Here is a 22,728-nt window from a genome sequence, read left to right on the forward strand (position 1 = left end):
TATATATATATATATATATATATATATATTATAATTTTATAACTGGCAGAAAGCAAGAGCATCTGCCAAGAGATACTAGTTCACCATCAGATCCGCTTTGCTTTTGATTGACAGCGTACATCAGTCCAATAGAGGCTTTCAAATCTGCCCATTTGCTGTCAATCAGAATTAAATTGGACCAGACTGGGAACTAATCTCTCAGTTCTCCATCAGACTCTGCCAATCCAGTGACAAGTAATTTCCCAAAGATGGCCTATACTTATATTTGGGCAGTGACATCACCCCTATCCCTGTTTTTAGATTTTGGTATCGGCTGGGGAATCGCCTATTCAACAGCTAAATGGTATAGCACTGCGCTCAAAACTGTCATATATACATTACAGCTTCCCAGTACAGCCATGGCCCACTCTGAGTACTGGTGTACACTGTACGTCAATTCAAAGTTGGTCCTAATTACTGCCAGATTCCTAATCTGAGAACTGTCGGTAATTCTTTAAGAATTTGTCGCGGTCATAGTGGCAGTAGTAAGAACTACCTGGAGCATATGTACCACTCAGCGATACTATTCTGACCGCTGACAGGTAAAGTCAATAATATTGATTATATTGTTACAGTGGCACCTGAAAGTGGGTGAGATATTTTAAGGATAAGGCATAAGGATTTCAGCGACTTTCACAAGGACCAAATTATGATGACTAGATGACTGGGTCAGAGCAACTTTAAAGCTACAGCTCTTATGGAATATTCTCAAGTCAGAACCTACTAGTAGTGGTCCAAGCAAGGACTGGTGAGCAGGTGAAACGGCCATTGGCGGTCGAGGCTAACTGATGCACGTGGGGACCCAAAGACTTTCCCATGTAGTCTGATGCAATTGAATAGCCACTGTATTACACAATTTTTCAAACTGTTGAAAAAGTTAATGCTGGTTCCAAAAGAAAAGTGTCAGAACACAGTGCATTGCTGTTTGTTGCGTACGGGGCTGTGTAGCCGCAGACCGGTCAGGGTGCCCATGCTGACCCTTGTTCGGCCTAATCTAATGTATAAAAAGATTCTTCAGATCTCAATCCAATAGAGCATCTGTGAAATGTGATGAAAAAAGCAAGTTCACGGAGGCCTCACCAATGATGGCTTGGTGTCAGATTGCATAGCACAATGTTTCTCAACTCCAGTCCTAACAGGTCATAATTTTAGGCTTTCAATTATTTTGCACGGTTAATTTGATCAGTTTCACGACCTTCGGAATTACCACAGCCATGTCATCTGAGGGAAATCCTGAAAACCATGACCTGTTGGGGTGCCTTGAGGACTGGAGTTGATAAACACTGGCATAGAATACCTTAGGACAGGGGTGCCCAACCTTTTTAAGAGCAAGGGCCACTTAAGCAACTTGGTAACTAGCCGCGGGCTACAATGAGCGGAGCGGGTGGATGACAGGTCACGGCTACTCTATAGGCCCTCTGATCTGATCCACCCAGATGGAAGGGGGCAAACTCCCTTTTATTATTTTTAGCAGATTTTTAGGACCGGATTGGAGGCAGGCGGGAGTAAACGGATAAAAGTCTGTTTACGTCTGCTGCTCTGTGGAGGTGAATTGAGGGTCTGATTGGGTAGGGCCGATCGTGTGAAAAGGGCCTAAACTGCTTTCACACTGATTACCCACACCTCAGGTGCAGGCTAGTGCTGTGGGTTAACTGAACTTTGCCATAGACTCTGCCTGTGGCAAAAGCGGGCGCTGTACAGGAAGCATCGGCTTATGGGCTCTGCTCTGCAGCTGTTTTCTTCCTCTACAACCAGCTTCATTCACAACAACGATGCTGTGGTATGACGGGTCGGCAACCTGCGATCTGGACTTGCTAACCCGCCATTCCAGAGCAAGAGGTCGCGGGCCACATCAAAGGGTTCCGCAGGCCACATGTGGCTCCTGGGCCACTGGTTGACCACCCCTGCCTTAGGAGGTCTAGTGGAGTCCCTGCCTTGACAGGTTATGGTATGTGGTCATATTGCTGCAGCTGATCTTTATATTTCCTCCTTCCATTTATTGTAACTCAGGCCAATGAATAGTTCCCGGGACATACTGATATAATCAGCTGCATCTTGAATTCTGTTTTTAAAAGGTTCTGAAAACTGTGAAAATCCTATTTAATCACAACCCCGCTAGGTTTTCTTCTCCATTTTTAATTTAACCTACAGTAACACTTGTTGGTAAAATCTGCTATTGACAATATTTTATTATGGAATCTTTTTTTTTGATGGGCCACCCCTCCAGGCTCTGCTGCACATAGTGGGTGTGATTCCACTGTAGCGGTTCATGCGCCTCAAAATGCAACCCTGGAGTATCCATAAAAATTCTTGCAATGGTAGCTAATGAATGAGAAGTGCATATGTGGCATCCTCTTCTGGTAAGGTGTCCCAGAAGAGAAAAATGCTTCTTGTTGGCCAGAGTGGTCACATGCTTGCACTGACCAGCGAGCGCTTGCCATTGTGAACATTATGATGGATACTCCGGGGTTCTTATTTGTGGTGTACAGTCTGCTAAATTGGCACCACGGGCCATGACTGCCACCCTGACTCTTAATTGTGCCTTTTCATATGTTTGTACAACACACTTTTCTGAAAAGCAACATACTGTATCATCATACAGACATAACGTTTTCAAGTTCTGTCCTACAAGATGATAAAATTGAAAAAGAAAATGAAATCGTCATTGCCTACAGAAATCAAATGGTTGACAGTTGCTTCATTCCATTTAGAATGTTTTCAGATGGAAAACACACTTTAAAGATATGCCCTGCGTCCTAAGAATTGCTGTCGTGAGACGACTTGAAGTGCTTTGCAAGTCTTGACATTTCAGTATTATCTGGGAGGTTAGGGGGTTAAATAAATGGAAATTTTCCTACATGCTGTTCATAAAGGGGTGTGGAGTCACACACCTCCCGAGATGGAAAGCTGAATGGCTGAGAGGTGGGAAGAGGAGAGGTGAGAATGCCGTGAGGAGGAGTAAGAAGCACCATTCAGACTATGTGGTTGGGACTTGCAGGGAGCTCTAGCACAGATGAATAATATTCTGTATGAAGACTTTATGTAATCAAGACAGGAACGCACAACTCTCGCCTCACTGGTTTATACTGGCATCAGCCCAGAACTAGTAGCTGAACACAGATATGCAATTTATTCATTTAGATTTGTTAAGCTGATTCTGAGGTTATGTAGTTTAACATAGTTTAATCCACCTTTCTTATCATAGTTTTGGATGGTGGGGAAGGGTTACAACCCTGCCTGTTTTTTATTGCTCAGTCTCAGTTGGGGAGGTTTAAGTTGACTCTCTGAATTAGACGGTTACCAGTAAATGTCTCTCTTGATTTGTCAATCTAGAGGTGGGCGGAACATGTTACCAAGCAACCAGTTGCCGAAAACCTGCACACGTAAGAGTGGCTCCAGGGAGACCCCACCAGGCATCAGAAGAATTCCATAGACAGAAGTATACTTGCCAGATTTTGAAGTTCATCTCGTTCTGAAGAAATGGTCCTAAGTAGGAAATCATGTAGCGGCGGGCACAACATATAAGTGTAGCTAACTCTTTATAATTAAAGTGATTGTAAACCCTTACCTTTGTAAAGTAACACGATCAGTTTAAAATAGATATGAAAGGCAAAACATTGATACAATTCGGGCCACATATATATGTGGACACATTTCATACTATTGGCTCTGTATGCCACCAAAATAAAGTTAAAACTAAACGATTCAAATGAATTTGACGTGCAGACTTTCAGCTTTAATTCAAGGGGTTGAACATAAATATTAAGTACAAATTTTAGAAACTGCAACCAGTTTTATACACAATCCCCCCCTCCCCCCATTTCAGGGGCTGAAATGTAATTGGACAAATGAATACACCATATTTATCGGCGTATAACAAGCACTTTTTACCCCTAAAATCAGGGGGAAATCAGGGGGACCCCAGAGCTGATCGAATACCACAAAAAGAAAGTTCTATCTGTGGGAAGAAAATGATAAAAATGTCAGAGTGGTACAGTGTTGCATGACCACGCAATTGTCATTTAAATTGTGACAGAGCTGAAAATTGGCCTGGGCAGGAAGGGGGAAAGTGTCGGTATTGAAGTGGTTAAAGAAGAGCTCCAGTTGTTTTTGTATCCAACGATATGGTCAGTTCTCTCCCTGCCACTGGCATTTCAGCTGTGCTCCCAGGCTGTGACAGCTTGCGGCGCTGCACCTGCTGATCGATCCGGCAGTCTTTTGGGACCTGTGACATGTCTCCAGAAGCAGGAAGGGAGAACTTCACCTAGGCTATCCAAGCAGAAGTTGGAGCAAGTACCTGTCAAGACTAGGTACCCGCTCCCCCCCCCCCCCCAAAAAAAATAATTGCATAGCAAATGTTGGAGGGGGGGGGGAGTGGAGCAGTGCTTAAAGCGAAACTTAACCTTTTGGGTGGGGCACTGCTTTAAGCTGTTGGTAATGTTGCAAGAAAAACATGTGCCACCTGTATGTTGAAGCTCTCTGTCTAGTGCATGAACATAAATCATTCGTCCTATGAATTGTGCTCACGTATCTTATATGGCTGACATTGTAGGGCCACATAACTGAAGCAGGTAGTCATTTAAAGTTATGCAAGTCTTTGTGGACCTACAGAATGTTTTTCAAGCTAGTCATTGTTGCCCATCAGGACAAACTTTGTTTCTCTGCAGTCTAACCTGCACTACTTGCTGCCCATACCATTGGAATACAATTATAGTTGACATTTTTGGATGGTAATTTTAGAATATAAATCATCCATTTACACAAAATGGGAAAATATATGATCACGCACTTTACACATGTATAGGTAAAATAGCCTATTTTATTCAGTGGAAATCATGTTTTAAAAAAAAAAAAAATTGTAAGCTGTATTTTTATTTTTTTTTCTCATTGGCCCTGACTTTGCGAACGCTGACGTATTATAAGTAATGAGTAAGAATATGTTTACCTACAGTGCCTTGAAAAGGTTTTCATACCCCTTGAAATTTTTCCACATTTTGTCATCTTACAACTAAAAATGCACATGTATTTTATGTGATGGACCAACACAAAGTGGCACGTAATTGTGAAGTGAAAAGAAAATGATAAATGGTTTTAAAATGTTTTTACAAATAAATGTCTGAAAAGTGTGGCGTGCACTTGTATTCAGCCCCCTTTACTCCTACCCCTAAAATCTACTTGAACTAGTTGCCTTCAGAAGTCACCTAATTAGTAAATGGAGTCCACCTGTGTGTAATTTAATCTCAGTATAAATACAGCTATTCTGTGAACCCCTCAAAGGTTTGTTAGAGAACCTTAGTGAACAAACAGCATCATGAAGGCAAAGGAATACATCAGACAGGTCAGGGATAAAGTTGTGGAGAAGTTGACGGCACTGTTCAATCCATCATCCAAAAATGGAAAGAGTATGACATAACTGCAAACCTACCAAGACCTGGCTGTCCACCTAAACTGACAGGTCGGGCAAGGAGAGCATTAATCAGAGGAGCAGCCAAGAGGCCCTTGGTAACCCTGAATAAGATGCAGAGATCTATAGCTCAGGTTGGAGACTCTGTCCACAGGACAACTATTCACTTTTATGCTCCACAAAACTGGCCTTTATGGAAAAGCGGCAAGAAGAAAGCCATAAGATGTCGTGTTTGCAGTTTGCGAGAAGCTATGTGGGGGACACCACAAACGTGTGGAAGAAGGTGCTCTGGTCAGATGAGACCAAAATTGAACTTTTTGGCCTAAAAGCAAAATGCTATGTGTGGCAGAAAACTAATGCTGAACATCACTGTGAACAATGATGGTGGCAGCTTCATGTTGTGGAGATTTTTTTCTTCAGCAGAGACAGGGCAGCTGGTCAGAGTTGATGGGAAGATAGATGGAGCCAAATCTTAGAAGAAAACATGTTCAAGTCTGCAAAAGACTTGTCTTGCTGGAAGGTGAACCACGGCCCCAGTATCAATGACCCTAAACATACAGCCTGAGCTGTATGGTTTAGAACAAAGCATATTCATGTGTTAGAATGGCCCAGTCAAAGTCCAGACCTACAGTGCCTTGCAAATTTATTCACCCCCTTGGCTTTTTACCTATTTTGTTACATTACAGCATTTAGTTCAGTGTTTTTTTAATCTGAATTATATGTGATGGATCAGAACACAATAGTCTAAGTTGGTAAAGTAAAATTAGAAAAATATATACATAAAACTATTTTTCAGAAAAAGAAAAAAAAACGGATAATTGGCATGTGTGTATGTATTCACCCCCTTTGTTATGAAGCCCATAAAAAGCTCTGGTGCAACCAATTACTTTCAGAAGTCACATAATTTGTGAAATGTCCACCTGTGTGCAATTTAATGCCGCTTACACAGGACCAGACTTTCCGTCAAAATAAACTGCGACGGTCTGCCCGACGGAGCTCCGACCGAACGGACTTGCCCACACACAATTGAGCCAAAGTCCGTCAGTTTTGAATGCGATGACATACGACGGGATTAGAAAAGGAAGTTCAATAGCCAGTAGACAATAGCTGCCCTTGCGTAGTATTTGGTCCTTCTGACCAGCATACAGACAAATGGTTTTCCCGATAGAAATTGATTCCATCTGAAAAAAATTTAAAGCGTGTTCTATTTCTAGGTCCGTCTCAATTTTTTAAAAGAAAAACTATCAGATTGTCACACACACGATCGGAATATCCGACAGGAATGATTCCGTCTGACCTTTTCTGCTGTAAAGTCCGGTCACGTGTACACGACAGTGTCACGTGATCTTCCACTACATAGACACCCCTTTTTGAAAGGTTCCAAAGGCTGTACCACCTAGGCAAGAGTCACCACTAACCAAACATTGATATGAAGACCAAGGGCCTCTCCAGACAAGTATGGGACAATGTTGTTGAGACATACAAGTCAGGGTTAGGTTATATATAAAAAAAAAAAAATCCAAATCTTAATTTGATGGTGCTCTTAGGGATCATCAATCATAACATGGCACAGAACATGCCACAACAGCAAACCTGCCAAGAGATGGCCGCATCCCAAAACTCACAGACCGGGCAAGGAGGACATTAATCAGAGGCAGCACAGAGACCTATGGTAACCCTCGAGGAGCTGCAGAGTTCCACAGCAGAGACTTAAGTATCTGTACATCATCTGGACAACAATAAGCCGTACACTCCATAGAGTTGGGCTTTATGGCAAAGTGGCCAGAAGAAAGCCATTACTTTCAGTAAAAAACAAAATGGCATATTTTTGGAGTCTCCAACATGGCTTTTCGCAAACTCAAAATGTATGGAGCTCTGGTCTGATGAAATTAAAATTGAACTTTATGGCCATCAAAGAAAACGCTATGTCTGGTGCAAACCCAACACATCACATCACGCAAAGAACACCAACAGTGAAACATGTTGGTGGCAGCATCATGCTGTGGGGATGTTTTTCAGCAGTTGGGACTGGGAAACTGGTCAGAGTTGAGGGACAGATGGATGGTGTTAAATACAGGGCTATTCTTCAGCAAAATCTGTACCACTCTGTGTGTGATTTGAGGCTAAGATGGAGCGTCACTTTCCAGCAGGACAGTGACCCCAAACACACTGCTAAAGCAACACTTGAGTGGTTTAAGGGGAAACCTGTAAATGTGTTAGACTGGCCTAGGCAAAACCTCAATCCAATAGAAAATCTGTGGTCAGATTTAAAGATCGCTGTTGACAGGCGCATACCATCCAACTTGAAGGAGCTGGAGCAGTTTTGTAAGGAGGAATGGGCAAAAATCCCAGTGGTAAGATGTGGCAAACTCAGAGACTTATCCAAAGTGACTTGGAGCTGTGATAGCCGCAAAAGGTGGCTCTACAAAGTATTGACTTTACGGGGGTGAATAGTTATGCACATTGATTTTTTTTTTTTCTGTTATTTTGTCCTATTTGTTGTTTGTTTCACAATAATAAAACAATCTTCAAAGTTGTGGGCATGTTCTGTAAATTAAATGATGCAAATCCTCAAATAATCCATGTTAATTACAGGTTGTGAGGCAACAAAAATGAAAAATGCCAAGGGGGTGAATATTTTTGCAAGGTACTGTAAATCCAATTGAGAATCTGTGGCAAGACTTGAAAATTGCTGTTCACAGATGCTCTCCATCAAATCTGACAAAGCTTGAGCTATTTTGCAAAGAAGAATGGGCAGAAATGTCACTCTAGATGTGCAAAACTGGTAGAGAAATACCCAAAAAGACTGGCATCTGTAATTGCAGTGAAAGGCGGTTCTACAAAGTATTGGCCGAATACAAATACATGCCACACTTTTCACATATTTATTTGTAAAAAATGTTGAAAATCATTTACCATTTTCCTTCCACTTCACAATTATGTGCCACTTTGTGTTAGTCTATCACATAAAATCCCAATAAAATACATTTACGTTTGCATTGTAATATGACAAAATGTGGAAAATGTCAAGGGGTGTGAATACGTTTTCGAGGCACTCTAGGCATTTTTAAATCTGCTTTTTCTTATTCCTGCTTAACCACTTGAGACCCGCGCTATAGCCGAATGACGGCTACAGCGCGGATCTCCTTTGCCGGGACTACGTCTATTGACGTCGTCCCGTGCACGAGCGGCCTGCGCGCCCTGTGATCGGCGAGTCTATGAGACTCGCCTGATCACCGATCCGAGCAAGGGGTCGATCCCGACCCCTTATCACGTGATCAGCTGTCAGCCAATGACAGCTGATCATGTGATACAACGGAGCCGGTAATCGGCTATTATTCCTCAGCGCGAGGAGAAGGAGAAAAAAAGAGCCGATCACCGGCGGCAGTGATCGGGACATCAGTCCCAATCACGGCCAGCCCTGCCAGTGGCCACCTGCCCCCTGCCAGTGCCACATGAATAAAAAATGTCCCCCCTGTCAGTGCCACCCAGCAGTGCCACCCAGCAGTGCCCACAGTGCCACCCAGCAGTGCCCACAATCTGCCTCAACAAAGGTGCTGCACCCCAGTGCCACATATCTGTTCCCATCAGTGTCATCTACCAGTGCCCAGCAGTGCCACCTATCAGAGCCACCTATCAGTGCCCATCAGTCCCATCTATCAGTGGTACCTATCTGTGCCACCCATCCGTGCCATCTTATCTGTGCCCATCGGTGCCGCCTTATCTGTGCCTATCAGTGCCCACCAGTGCAGCCTACCAGTGCGGCCTCATCAGCGCACTTCAATGAAGGAGAAAAATGACCTGTTTGCAAAATTTTATAACAAACTATTAAACATGATTTTTTTTTTTTTTTGCATCTTTTTTTGTTTGTTTAGCAAAAAATAAAACTCCCAGCTGTAATTAAATACCACCAAAAGAAAGCTCTATTTGTGGGGAAAAAAATGATAAAATTTCATTTGGGTACAGTGTTGTATGCCCGCGCAATTGTCATTCAAAGTGCATCAGCGCTGAAAGCTGAAAATTGGTCTGGGCATGAAGGGGGTTTAAGTGCCCAGTAAGCAAGTGGTTAAAGACCGCTCCATTCTTGACAAATTACATATTTTGCTGTTTTCTGAAGGTTCACTTTTTGCCTTGTAGACATTGTCAACTACTTAAGATAAAAAGCAATCGGATACATTTTCTTTCAATGACTTTGTACTGCTCTAAGACCGTATCTAGTCATTCAGATTGGTCACAAGCATTGACCCAGTTGCTAATATTAGTCCCTTATTTTGTGGATCAGCTTTCAAGAATTTCCTTGTCTTGTCTATTTTTGGATGCTGGTCGGCTGTAATTAAGTTACCATGAAATCCAGCTTGAGTTCCGGCTTGTAGCATGTTGTTTCCAAACAATACAGGTGTATGCGGTCTGCCATTTTAGGACCCATTTTACATTTTCTGGTGAAGCCAGTGATATTTAAACAATATAAAAAATATTTGTGTTCAAATAATGAAAATAATGTAAAACTAAGGCAGGCACCACAAAAAAAATATATTGACAATTTCAAGTGATAAAAAGCCCCCAAAAAATGAAAAACAAATGAATAAATCCCTAGAGAAAATAATTGAACAAATCAATGAAGAAAGACCAATTCAGTAAAAAGTAAAGCGCAAAAAGAAAAAAAAAGAAGAAATACAAATGAGAGTCCACATAAAGTGCAAAAAACACAATCTGATTGGAGGTGAGTGAAAACCAGATCCTCTATCCAGGGTAGTGACACACCACAAGTGAGTAATAATGCCCCTTATCTGACTCCAGATGACCACAATACAGGGGTCTCACCAAGCACAGGGAAGTTTTCAGGTATCCCCAACACCTATAGCGGCTTCTCCTTTGATTGCCACTACAAACATACCACTTGAAAGGCAAAAGCAGAAATTGCCCCCATAGTGTAATCATTCAAAGTGTATTTATTAAAGCAATAAAAAAAAATGCACTTGCAAAAGCATCATCGAACTTGAGAGTGATGCTATTGCAGATCAAAGATGGAGATCGCGGCGTCTCCACAGGCTTCCCGCTGTTCGTTTTCTGTCCATTATTTTCCTACGAACGTAATGACATCAGTGTCACAAACCCACTCTACGCGTTTCGTCCCGATAGGACATCGTCCGGGGATTGGCCAAGTGACTATGCCATTACAATTGAGATTTAAATACCCACGCAGTGCCATCTTAAGTGCTGGCCGCTCTAGTTGGAGAGCTAGGAAAGATAAAGGCGCCACCATATTAACAGCTGGCTACCCTAATAACAATGGACAGAACGAAAAGAAGCCTATTGGATACATAAAAAACTTTGCGCTATCTTGTGGCCCAAAACCATAATGTCGTCTGGAGTCCGTAAGGGGCATTATTACTCACTTGTGTTGTCGCTACCCATGATAGAGTCACTATTCTGGATAGAGGATCTGGTTTTCACTCACCTCAAATCGGATTGTGTTTTTTGCACTTTTATGTGGACTCTTTTTTTTTTTTTTTTTTTTTTTTTCCCCATTTGTTTTTTCTTCTTTTTGTTTTCTTTTTGCACTTTATTTTTTACTGAATTAGTCTTGGCTTTTTATCACCAATTTTGAAGCAGCTTTCCTTTTACAGGGTAGATGACCACGCAATTGTCAGTTAAAGTAACGCAGTGGCAAAAAGCAAAAAATGGCCTGGTCATGAAGAGGGGGTAAATCTTCTGGGGGGGGGGGGCAAGTGGTTAATGGCCAGAATAAATGAATATTCTGGCCAATAAATAAACACCCAAATGCTTGATACACCTAAATTTAGCAAAACGCATTTGCACAAACATGGCTTTAGGCAAGTTTTTTGCCCTGCTTTTCTCCTGCCAGGAGAATGGGCATTTTCCCAGTACTTCCAAATGCCTGTGTGCATGAGACCTTAGGCTTACTATTAAAATTATTCTCCATACAATTTGGTCTTGGTTGGTATTTTAGGAATTTTTTTACTCCTGACCAGTATATGGGGATTAAATGTCGTTGCTTAGTTTCTGACTTCATAGTCAGATTTGTTCCATTGATTTTAGTACTGTGGTTTTATGAGATTGGTCACATCCCTAGTTCCCCATACAATATATTCAACCAGACAATTCTTTCTTGGTTTTGGGTCTGCTGAAAATTCAAGACAACGACTACAAATCTAAGGCTATTTCAGATTTATTTGACAATATGAAAGAGCACATTTTAACTTGCTTACTGTATTGTTTTCTCAACTTCAGTCTTTGGAATGGTTTGGGATTTCCTTGGTGATTGCTTAGCTGCCATGAGAACATGTAGCAGAACTTTGAATGGGACTGTAAAGAGACCTGGAGGCTTACAGTGCTTGTCAAGTCCCACTCCCCCCCCCCCCCCCCCCCTTTTTTTTTTTTTTTCTTTTAATACCAAACGTCATACTTGCCTGATCTGTGTAGTGGTTTTGCATAGAGCAGCCTGGATCCTCCTCTTCTCGGCTTCCCCTGTCGGCGCTCCTGGCCCCTCCAGCAGCTTGCAATGGGGGCACCCAAGCAGGCGCCCTCCAGACCCGCGGCTCTGTGTCCATTCACACACTGAGCCGCAGCATGGCCTCGCCCCTCCATCTTGTGATTGACTCACTGGCTGTGATTGACAAAAGCCAATAGTGAATATGAGTCCCTGAAGAGCCAAGGCTTTCATGGACATTGCTGTATTGAAACCTTGCAAAAAGATCTGAACAAATTAATGGGATGGGCAACTACATGGCAAATGAGGTTCAATGTAGAAAAATGTAAAATAATGCATTTGGGTGGCAAAAAATATGAATGCAATCTACTCAGTGGGGGGAGAACCTCTGGGAGAATCTAGGATGGAAAAGGACCTGGGGTCCTAAGATATGATAGGCTCAGCAATGGCATGCAATGCCAAGCTGCTGCTAACAAAGCAAACAGAATATTGGCATGCATTTAAAAAGGGGATTAATTCCAGAGATAAAACAATAATTCTCCTGCTCTACAAGACTCTGGTCTGGCTGCACCTGGAGTATGCTGTCCAGTTCTGAGCACCAGTCCTCAGGAAGGATTTACTGGAAATGGAGCGAATACAAAGAAGGGCAACTAGGCTAATAAAGGGTCTGGAGGATATTAGTTATGAGGAAAGGTTGCGAGCCCTGAACTTATTCTCTCTGAGGAAGAGACACTTGAGAGGGGATTTGATTTCAATTTACAAATACTGTACTGTTGACCCCACAATAGGGATACAACTTTTTTGTGGAAGACTCGTGGCCACTCATTAAAATTAGAAGAAAAGAGGTTTAACCTTAAACTACATAGAGGGCTCTTTACTTTAAGAGTGGCAAGGATGTGGAATTTCCTTCTACAGGTGGTGGTCTCAACGAGGGGCATTGATAGTTTCAAGAAACTATTAGATAAGCACCTGAACGACCACAACATACAGGGATATACAATGTAATACTGACTTATAATCACACACATGGGTTGGACTTGATGGACTTGTTTTTTGTTGACCTCACCTACTATGTATGTAACTATGAGAGGGGGGGGGGGGGGCTCAGGTAAGTATTAGGGGGATACTGCAAACAGAAGTTTTTTTTTTTTTTTACCTTCATGCATTGAATGCATGAAGGTAAAAAAACGTTGTGCCTTTACAACCACTTTAACAGAGACGAGTGCTACTTTTGGTGGAATTGATTGTCCCATTAGTTTAGTAAGAAGTGAAAAAATTTTAGTCCAGGGTTCATGGACCACCAGACATGACCACCAAGTGTGATAAAAGGTTCCCAATTGTCCACATGTGTGAAAACCATTGAGAGGAATAACAAGGAACATAATGTGCAACTCAAACCAGGACCATCATGCCATAGTTTCCCATATATGGTTCTATTCCTCTTCATCCAACTGACTACCTTGTGTCGCCTTTTGTTTCTTGGTTTGAAAGAAGCTGCATGACTGTACTGCATTATTGTTTTCAATAAATATGATGTTGGGAAGGGAAAAAAATGTATATTTGGTGTATTTTCCACAGTGTAGGGCAACATTCAGAAATGTTTTTTCTTTTAACTAAAAGGCATGATGTTTTGACCTTTCACTTCAGTGTAATTTTCTGTATACCTTTTTATCTTTTCCCTCCTTGGTTCCCTAAATCTTTCTAATGTATGAAGGGACGGCACTGACCACATTGGGAACCTCTGATATAAAAGTACAATACTCTTGTTCATTACAGCTAACTGTAGCTACCAGTCTAGCATTCGCCTACGTATTGAAAGCATTTCAGAAATGGGGCTACCTTTTTTTTTTTTCCCTCAAAATAACAAACATGTTATACTTACCTGCTCTGTTCAGTGGTTTTGCACAGAGCAGCCTCAATCCTCCTATTCTCGAACTTCCCACCAGCGCTCCTGGATCCTCCCTCCTTGCAAGCAGCTTGCTATGTGGGCAACCGAGCAGGCTCTATTCTGAGCCGCTGCTCTGTGTATCTATTCACACATGCAGCTCGGCTCTGCCCTTCTCTGTCCTGTTGGCTCACTGGCTGTGATTGGCTCCTGCTGCTGCTTCAGCCAATGAGGAGTAAAGGCCTTTGCTCTTGTGCACATTGTTCGGAATCAGGCTCAGGTAAGTATAAGGGGGGGGGGGGCTGCTGCACACAGAAGGATTTTTTTACCATTGTGCACAGAACTCATGAAAGTAAAAAACCTTGAGCCTTCTTAGTGATACTGACATGGCTTGCTTGATATGTCTACAATTTTTGTTTTTTGTATAAGTTTTAAGATTTTTGAAGCATCCTAATATTGCCGGTTTAATTTTGCAGGTTTGAAACAAGGTGGATTAAAAGACTAGATTATTGCATTCCACCCTGGATCGGAAATCCTGATTTTGTACTGTGACTTCAATGGAAAAATCTCTCGGTGATCTAGAGGGCAGCGCGACAGCAGAGTCTAGCCGTGACCTGCTACCCGAACCCACACACCGCCCCACGTGGGGCAGTAAAGTTCAGTACATCCTTGCTCAAGTTGGCTTTTCGGTTGGTCTTGGGAATGTTTGGAGATTTCCTTACTTGTGCCATCAAAATGGGGGAGGTGAGTGTTTTTAGCTTTAAAGACTGGAAATGTTGGTCAGTAAGGAGATTTGCAGGTAAAGGGGAGAATATAGTGCCTATATTTATATTATATTTCATGTTTAGTAATGAAAAAAAGTGTGTTTTTTTTTTTTTCATTTTTAGGTAACTATGATATATTTGTAATTGGCTGTTAAAAAATTACAAAATAGGAGGAGCTCTATGCAGGCTTTTTGCAACTGCGGTGGTCAGTAAAGTTGGTCAGTAAGCCTAGTCAGTTTACATAGGTTACACAAAGTGCAATTATTTACATTTTAAAGGCTACCCAAGGCCTGCCTGCAGAATAACATCCTAAGCACAACACAGGCAGGACCAAGACATCCCACATGTGCATTTACGAAGCCCTGCATGCTTTGCAAATGGAGTCTTTGATGCACCCAGCACTAAATATGTTTTAGTGTTGAATGTTAAACATTTTAAACCGATATGTACACAGGAAAAGGAGGAGTGAATAGACTAGGACAGAATTGTTAGTAACACATCACATGATATACCCTCGCGGCTAACAGAGGCCGGAGTCTTGGAAAGACTACATAAGCTTAACACAAATGAATCACCAGGACCCGAGAGTCCTCAAAGAACTGTTGGGTTATAGCTAGACCATTGTTCCAAATCTTTCCGGACAGCATACTGACAGGAATTGTACCAGCTGATTGGAGAAAAGCCAACGTGGTGCCAATATTCAAAGAAGGGCAGAGATATACAGTGCCTTGCGAAAGTATTCAGCCCCCTTGAACTTTTCAACCTTTTGCCACATTTCAGGCTTCAAACATAAAGATATAAAATTTTAATTTTTTGTGAAGAATCACCAACAAGTGGGACACAATTGTGAAGTGGAATGAAATCTATTGGATAATTTAAACTTTTTTAGCAAATAAAAAACTGAAAAGTGGGGCGTGCAAAATTATTCGGCCCCTTTACTTTCAGTGCAGCAAACTCACTCCAGAAGTTCAGCGAGGATCTCTGAATGATCCAATGTTGTCCTAAATGACTGATGGTGATAAATAGAATCCACCTGTGTGTAATCAAGTCCCTGTATAAATGCACCTGTTCTGTGATAGTCTCAGGGTTCTGTTGAAAGTGCAGAGAGCATCATGAAGACCAAGGAACACACCAGGCAGGTCCGTAATACTGTTGTGGAGAAGTTTAAAGCCGGATTTGGATACAAAAAGATTTCCCAAGCTTTAAACATCCCAAGGAGCACTGTGCAAGCGATCATTTTGAAATGGAAGGAGTATCAGACCACTGCAAATCTACCAAGACCTGGACGTCCCTCTAAACTTTCAGCTCAGACAAGGAGAAGACTGATCAGAGATGCAACCAAGAGGCCCATGATCACTCTGGATGAACTGCAGAGAACTACAGCTGAGGTAGGAGAGTCTGTCCATAGGACAACAATCAGTCATACACTGCACAAATCTGGCCTTTATGGAAGAGTGGCAAGAAGAAAGCCATTTCTCAAAGATATCCATAAAAAGTCTCATCTAAAATTTGCCACAAGCCACCTGGGAGACACACCAAACAAGTGGAAGAAGGTGCTCTGCCCACAATGCAAAACAATATGTTTGGAGTAAAAGCAACACAGCTCATCACCCTCAACACACCATCCCCACTGTCAAACATGGTGGTGGCAGCATCATGGTTTGGGCCTGCTTTTCTTCAGCAGGGACGGGAAGATGGTTAAAATTGAGGGGAAGATGGATGCAGCCAAATACAGGACCATTCTGGATGAAAACCTGTTGGAGTCTGCAAAAGACCTGAAACTGGGACGGAGATTTATCTTCCAACAAGACAATGATCCCAAACATACTGCAAAATCTAAAAAGGAATGGTTCACAAATAAACGTATCCAGGTGTTAGAACGGCCAAGTCAAAGTCCAGACCTGAATCCAATCGAGAATCTGTGGAAAGAGCTGAAAACTGCTGTTCACAAACGCTCTCCATCCAACCTCACTGAGCTTGAGCTGTTTTGCAAGGAAGAATGGGCAAGAATTTCAGTCTCTCGATGTGCAAAACTGATAGACATACCCCAAGCGACTTGCAGCTGTAATCGCAGCAAAAGGTGGCTCTACAAAGTATTAACGCAAGGGGGCCGAATAATTTTGCACGCCCCACTTTTCATTTTTTTATTAGTTAAAAAAGTTTCAAAAATCCAATAGATTTCGTTCCACTTCACAATTGTGTCCCACTTGTTGGCGAGTCTTCACAAAAAATTAAAATTTTATATCTTTATGTTTGAAGCCTGAAATGTGGCAAAAGGTTGAAAAGTTCAAGGGGGCCGAATACTTTTGCAAGGCACTGTATTCCTGGGAACTACAGGCCAGTCAGCCTAACCTAAATCATAGGTAAATTATTGGAGGTGATAAGAGACTATGTCCAAAAGAATTCTAATGAAAACCGTATCGGTAGTAGTAATCGACATGGGTTTATAATGGTTCGTTCTTGCCAGACCAATCTGTTAACATTCTACAAGGAAGCGAGCTGCCAGCTAGATAGGAGGAGGCCTGTGGATGTGGTGTATCTGGATTTTGCAAAAACATTTGAAACCGTTCCCCATAAACTCTTAATCAACAAACCTAATGTTTGCGGGCATGGACCATAAGGTTTGTTCTTGGATAGAAAACTGGTTACAGAAGCGCGTCCAAAGCATAGTAATAAATAACGTGTACTCAGACTGGTCTACCCCAAGGTTCTGTCCTGGGACCGGTTTTGTTTAATTTTATTTATAAATGACATAGAGGAAGGGATACATAGCTCAATCCAGGTTTTTGCGGACGATACAAAAAATAAGCAAGGCAATAAACACTGCAGGATATAGAAATTTTACAGAAAGACCTGAACAAATAAATGGAGTGGGCAACTACCTGGCAAATGTGGTTTAATGTGGAGAAATGTAAAATAATGCACTTGGGGCTAAGAACATAAATGCAACCAAACCGCTGGGGGAGTCAAGGATGCAGAAATATCTGGGGGTCCTAGTGAAAGATGGACTACGCAATAGAATGCAATGTCAAGCTGCAGCTACCAAAGCTGACAGAATATTAGTATGGATAAAAAGGGATATGCCCCAGAGAAAACTATAATCCTGCCACTTTATAAAACTCTGGTTAGGCCACATCTTGAGTACTCCATCCAGTTGTGGTCACCAGTCCACAGAAGGGATGTGCTGGAGCTGGAGATAGTCCAATGAAGGGCAACTAAATTAATAAGAGGACTGGAGCACCTCAAATATGAGGAGCAACAACAAGCACTAAATTTATCCTCGCTGGAGAAAAGATGGTTGAGAGGGGACATGCTAGTGATTTACAAATACCTCAATGGTGATTCCAGCATAGGAAAAAAAATATTTAGTCTCGGGGAGTGTAAGAGGACACAGGACAACACAATGAGATTGGAGGAGAAGCAGTTTAACCTTAAGCAGCGCAGAGGGTTTTTCACTGTTGGGGTGGTAAGAATGTGGAACTCTCTTCCACAAGTGGTGGTGTCAGCGGGGACTATTGATATTATTAAAAGACTCTTGCACGTGCATCTTAAAGAGCACAATATACAGGGATATGGGAAATAATTATCAACACTGACACCCGTACACCTACACAGGTTGAACTGTTGTCTTTATTCAACCTTACCTACTATGGTAACTATATGTACAAAAAAATTAAAAAAAATTGAAGGTGTTCTAAGCCTCTCCTAGTTTTTTGGATCGATTTTTGCTCTAATTTTAACAGATATAGAAGCCAGGATTTGACATTTCACCTACAGAGCCAGCTTCAAGCAAAGCTTATTCTACAGTTTTTCCAGTGAGATTTAACCGTATTCATTATATTACAAGGAAAATACTTTTGTTTTCTAATAGTGTTTTGCGAAACAGTCAAAACGTTCCTTAGTTTGATTTAGACTTCTTTAGATTGGGGTAAATCAGCCCGGGTGGACAATTGTTAATCAATTTGCATCATTTCATGGTGGAAACGGAGATGCGATTTGAAAAGTTACGATGATATCTTCCAGCTATGTGTGTGATATATTGATCTGTTGGGTTGTCAACTATAGGTTGATTATTTATTTTTATCGGGAAAAATCAGGAAAGAAATGAATCATTTATTGAAGCATGCATGTCTACCATTAGCAATCGATGATTTGTCCACTGGTAATGGGGTTTGTAGGAAGAAAAGACCTTGGGGAAATAATTAACAGACAGGGCAGAAGGATATAGGGTATGGGTATTTTCTTTTTGACTGGTTGTCACTATAAAGAATGCTTGTGTCCTGTGCAACCTGAGGAATGTGATATCCTGTAGAGCACATTTTCTGACTTCCTTCAGAAATATGGGAAAATCATTTTAACATTTTATCAATATGATAACACAAATGTGCAGGAACAGAATGTTCTTGAACATGTTACGTGCCCGTGGATAGTCACCTCCCAGCAACACTACTGTCAACCAATCATAGCAGTCCTACCGAGGCACACCCTATTTCACCATCTGCTGGAGAAAAAAAACATACTCGACCTTGCTGCCAATTATTGTCCCACTTGTTGAGCACAGCACATTATTCTCTACCATGCCCAGTGTTGTAGGATTTCTACCTAACTGTATTTTAAAATAAAGCAGACTAACCATAAGGATCTTCCTTGGGGTAACTAAAATCTAAGATAGAAAACCGTGCCAGTATTTTGCAGGCATTGAGCAATGATGATGGGGTGTTTAAGTAGTTAAGGGGGTGGTCGGGCACAGTACATTGGGTCTATGCTGTGGGAGTCAGCACAGTAAAACAAAGTGAGAACCCTCAGAGCCGGTTCACACAGGGGCAACATGACTTCCAAAGCAACTTTTGGAGGCAACTTGGACACGACTTGTCAACACGACTTGGGGCGACTTACAACATGACTTTAAGTCGCCCCAGACCAGACTTTGGCCGTGGCCAATCATAGAATGAGCTCTCAAGGGGGAACTCCACGCCAAAAAAAAAAAAACGCGTGAGGGTTCCCCCTCCGGGAGCATACCAGGCCCTTAGGTCTGGTATGCATTTTAAGGGTAACCCCCCTACGCTGAAAAAACAGCATGGGGGCCCCCCCCCCCCAAGGTCCATACCAGACCCTTGTCCGAGCACGAAGCCTGGCCGGTCAAGAAAGGGGTGGGGACGAGCGAGTGCCCCCCCCTTGGACCATACCAGGCCGCATGCCCTCAACATGGGGGGGTTGGTGCTTTGGGGAAGGGGGGCGCCCTGCGGCCCCCTCACCCCCAAAGCACCTTGTCCCCATGTAGAGGGCACGCGGCCTGGTACGGTCCATGTAGCGCGACTAGGGGCGACCTGAAGTCGGATCATGAGTTGCCCCTGTGTGAACGGGCTCTAAAGGTCTTCTATTCCCAACACTAGGCATCACCTAATACTTAACACCCCCCTGCTACGTGAACCCTCACATCTTCTTTATCCCCTAAATGATTAGGGGATAAATTGTCACAGCGTTTGATTAACAGTGGATCTGCCCCATGAGGAGGGACAGAGCATCATGTAAGTATAATGGGGGTCATGGGGGGGGGTGTGAGGAGCTGGATGCAGAAGTTGTTTTTTTGTTTTTGTTTTTTCCTTAGGAAAAAGGGAACGCAATCACCGTCCACAGCTGATCATAGGAGAAAGAACCACATAAGGATGGTGATCACCTCCTCATGGGGTTGGTTCTCCCTCGCAAAGGGATGAACCACCCTCAGTAAAATATTAACATCACTGATTGGTCTTTTTATGGGAAGAGTAAGGAAAAGAAGACGAGGAGAGGGAAATTAAGGGAAGTGGGACAAACCAGAATAATGTTTTCTGCATGCCAGTAAGCGTCGGGGATCCAGGGATGAGGTCCTTTTTCCAAGAACTGAGATTTACAATATACAATAAATATTGGTCTTAAATGTCTACGAGGTCCTGGGCATTCATTTTATTTATTTACTACAGGTACTTGTATAGCACCATCAATTTATAATATCCTTATACTCACTAGTTGACTGATACTCAAGCCAACAAACCCACATTTTTGTAAATGGCACAAATGGTCTTGATACGTGATCTAGCTCCTCCATTTCTGAAACCCTATTCAGCTGCCTGAACCAGTCTTTTGGGAAGGGAATACAGGGATGTTTCCAAAACACCAGTTTACACATGCTTGCAAAATGCTGGTGTATTTACCTGAGCCTTTTCTCATATTAGCTTCATGCAGTCCCCTGTACAGCAGAACAGAGAGAGGAAGGATCTTTTATTTTTTATGTTTTTATTTTTTTTTACAACTTGGAGAGTCGGTGACCTTGAACAAGTATGCAGGTCAGGTGTCCTAACGCGTCACCAGATCTATGCTGGGTTTGGGTGGGTGACTTGCTGAGCGAAGGAAGGATAAGGATCATTGCAATGGTGGCTCCCATATTTCTATGCCAGAAGAGTTCTTTAAAGCTTTGTGGTAATGCTTCATACAATTTACTTGACTTATCGTGCTCAGTCTAATATTGGATGACTCATTCTGTATTAAGTAAACTTACAACTACGTACTCCCTTATTGATTTAGCCTATCTACACCTCCCTGTAGAGCTTTCACATATACAACAGGCAGTTCTGTGTGCTGACTCTACGTCAGTACGGGTAAATACGATGGTGTGTTTGTACACTCAACCTGACTTTGAGTTTGAAGAATTTAAACTCACATGACCAATAAAACATAGCAATCTTTATAAAGTGGGTATAAATCACATGATGTCTCCACGTGCTTTTGTTTAATTTTAAACTCCTTTCTGATAACAAATTGTATATTTCAATATTGGAGCCAAAGACTTTTAAGGAGACCTCCACCAGAAACGTTGAAAGGGTGGATTCCATCAAAAATGATATTCCAGATGGACACCATTGGATGGACAATGGATCAGATGGACACCGTTCAGATTGATAAATCTTTTTCTTCTATTGCTTTGGGATTCTGTTGGAAAAGTTGACCTCCAGAATATCCATCAGAGGGCAGAAGGAAGCAGTCTCTGAATAAATCAATTCAAAAGAATGGAACAATATCATTTAGTAAATTAAACCTAATTATTAAAACAATGTACCTGATCTCCGGCCATGTGACTTTGGCTAGACTGAGATGGTGTCATCAGTCTGCTGCAGGCAGAAGGAAGCATTTACTAAGTCTCTCTTCCACCATTGATTAAAGTGGTATTAAACTTAAAACCACAAATGTAATATATGGATGCTTACCAACCATTAGATGTGGTGGTTGCACGTGTTTTTTCTTTTTTTTTTTTTTTTTTTTTTTAGGCCAATAACACACCTTCTGTATTAGACTGCCCTCATTCTGGATGGAGGAACACAGAGGGCACATTTGGATAGCATCATTGTCAGTTTAAGATGAGGGGAGTGTTGGATGTACTAGCAGATTTAGATACACTAACAAAAGAGAGCCAAAATACAGCTCATTATTCACAAGCAGTTACAGCAAAAAGTTATTTTGCTCCTTTTGGGATAAAGGTTTTACATAAAGAAAAGATGACCATTGTGAGCACCCCTGCTAGTGTTAAATGGTTTGTCTCTTCAGTGTACATTTGTCGTGAGAGCTTGTTCTGTTGGAAAACAGACTTACTGGCTTCATAACCAAGTGAAAATAGAAGAAAGAAAACCTAAAACGAAAACAAATCCAGCTATCGCATCTAAGAATTCGTAAACTGCAATTTTATTAAATGTTTGCTTTTTGGTTTTTATACCCATTTTAACCGCTTCAGCCCCAGATGATTTTGCCCCCTTCCTGACCAGAACCCTTTTTTTTCTTGATTCGGCACTTCGTCGTTTTAATTGACAATTGCTCGGTCGTGCGACATTGCACCCAAACAAAATTGATGTCCCTTCCCCCCCCACAAATAGAGCTTTCTTTTGGTGGTATTTGATCTCCTCCGCAGTTTTTATTTTTTGCACTATAAACAAAGAAAGAGCGACCATTTTGAAAAAAAAAAACGGTATTTTTTGCTATAATAAATATCCCCCAAAAATATATAAAAAAAAGTTTTTTCCTCAGTTTAGGCCGATATGTATACGTCTACATGTTTTTGGTAAAAAAAATTAGCAATAAGCTTATATTGATTGGATTGCGCAAAAGTTATAGCGTCTACAAATTAGGGGATAGTTTTTCTGGCATTTTTATTATTCAT

The 22,728-nt window shown here is 41.8% G+C and overlaps 1 protein-coding gene across 6 annotated transcripts in view; it reads left to right on the forward strand.

Annotated features, from left to right (window-relative positions):
- The window catches only part of LOC143933942 (sodium-dependent neutral amino acid transporter B(0)AT2-like), a 231,952-nt gene that overhangs the window by 157,164 nt on the left and 52,060 nt on the right, over nt 1–22,728 (forward strand). For all 6 annotated transcript variants that reach the window (XM_077457125.1, XM_077457124.1, XM_077457121.1 and 3 more), the window contains exon 2: nt 14,256–14,523. In XM_077457125.1, coding sequence (XP_077313251.1) covers nt 14,337–14,523 — 187 coding nt within the window. In that variant the 5' untranslated portion in view covers nt 14,256–14,336. The remainder of the gene's footprint in view (nt 1–14,255; nt 14,524–22,728) is intronic.

This window comes from Lithobates pipiens, unplaced genomic scaffold (assembly GCF_037356315.1).
Source record: "Lithobates pipiens isolate NorthernLeopardFrog02 unplaced genomic scaffold, aLitPip1_a1.2 Scaffold_27, whole genome shotgun sequence".
NCBI classification, from domain to species: domain Eukaryota; kingdom Metazoa; phylum Chordata; class Amphibia; order Anura; family Ranidae; genus Lithobates; species Lithobates pipiens.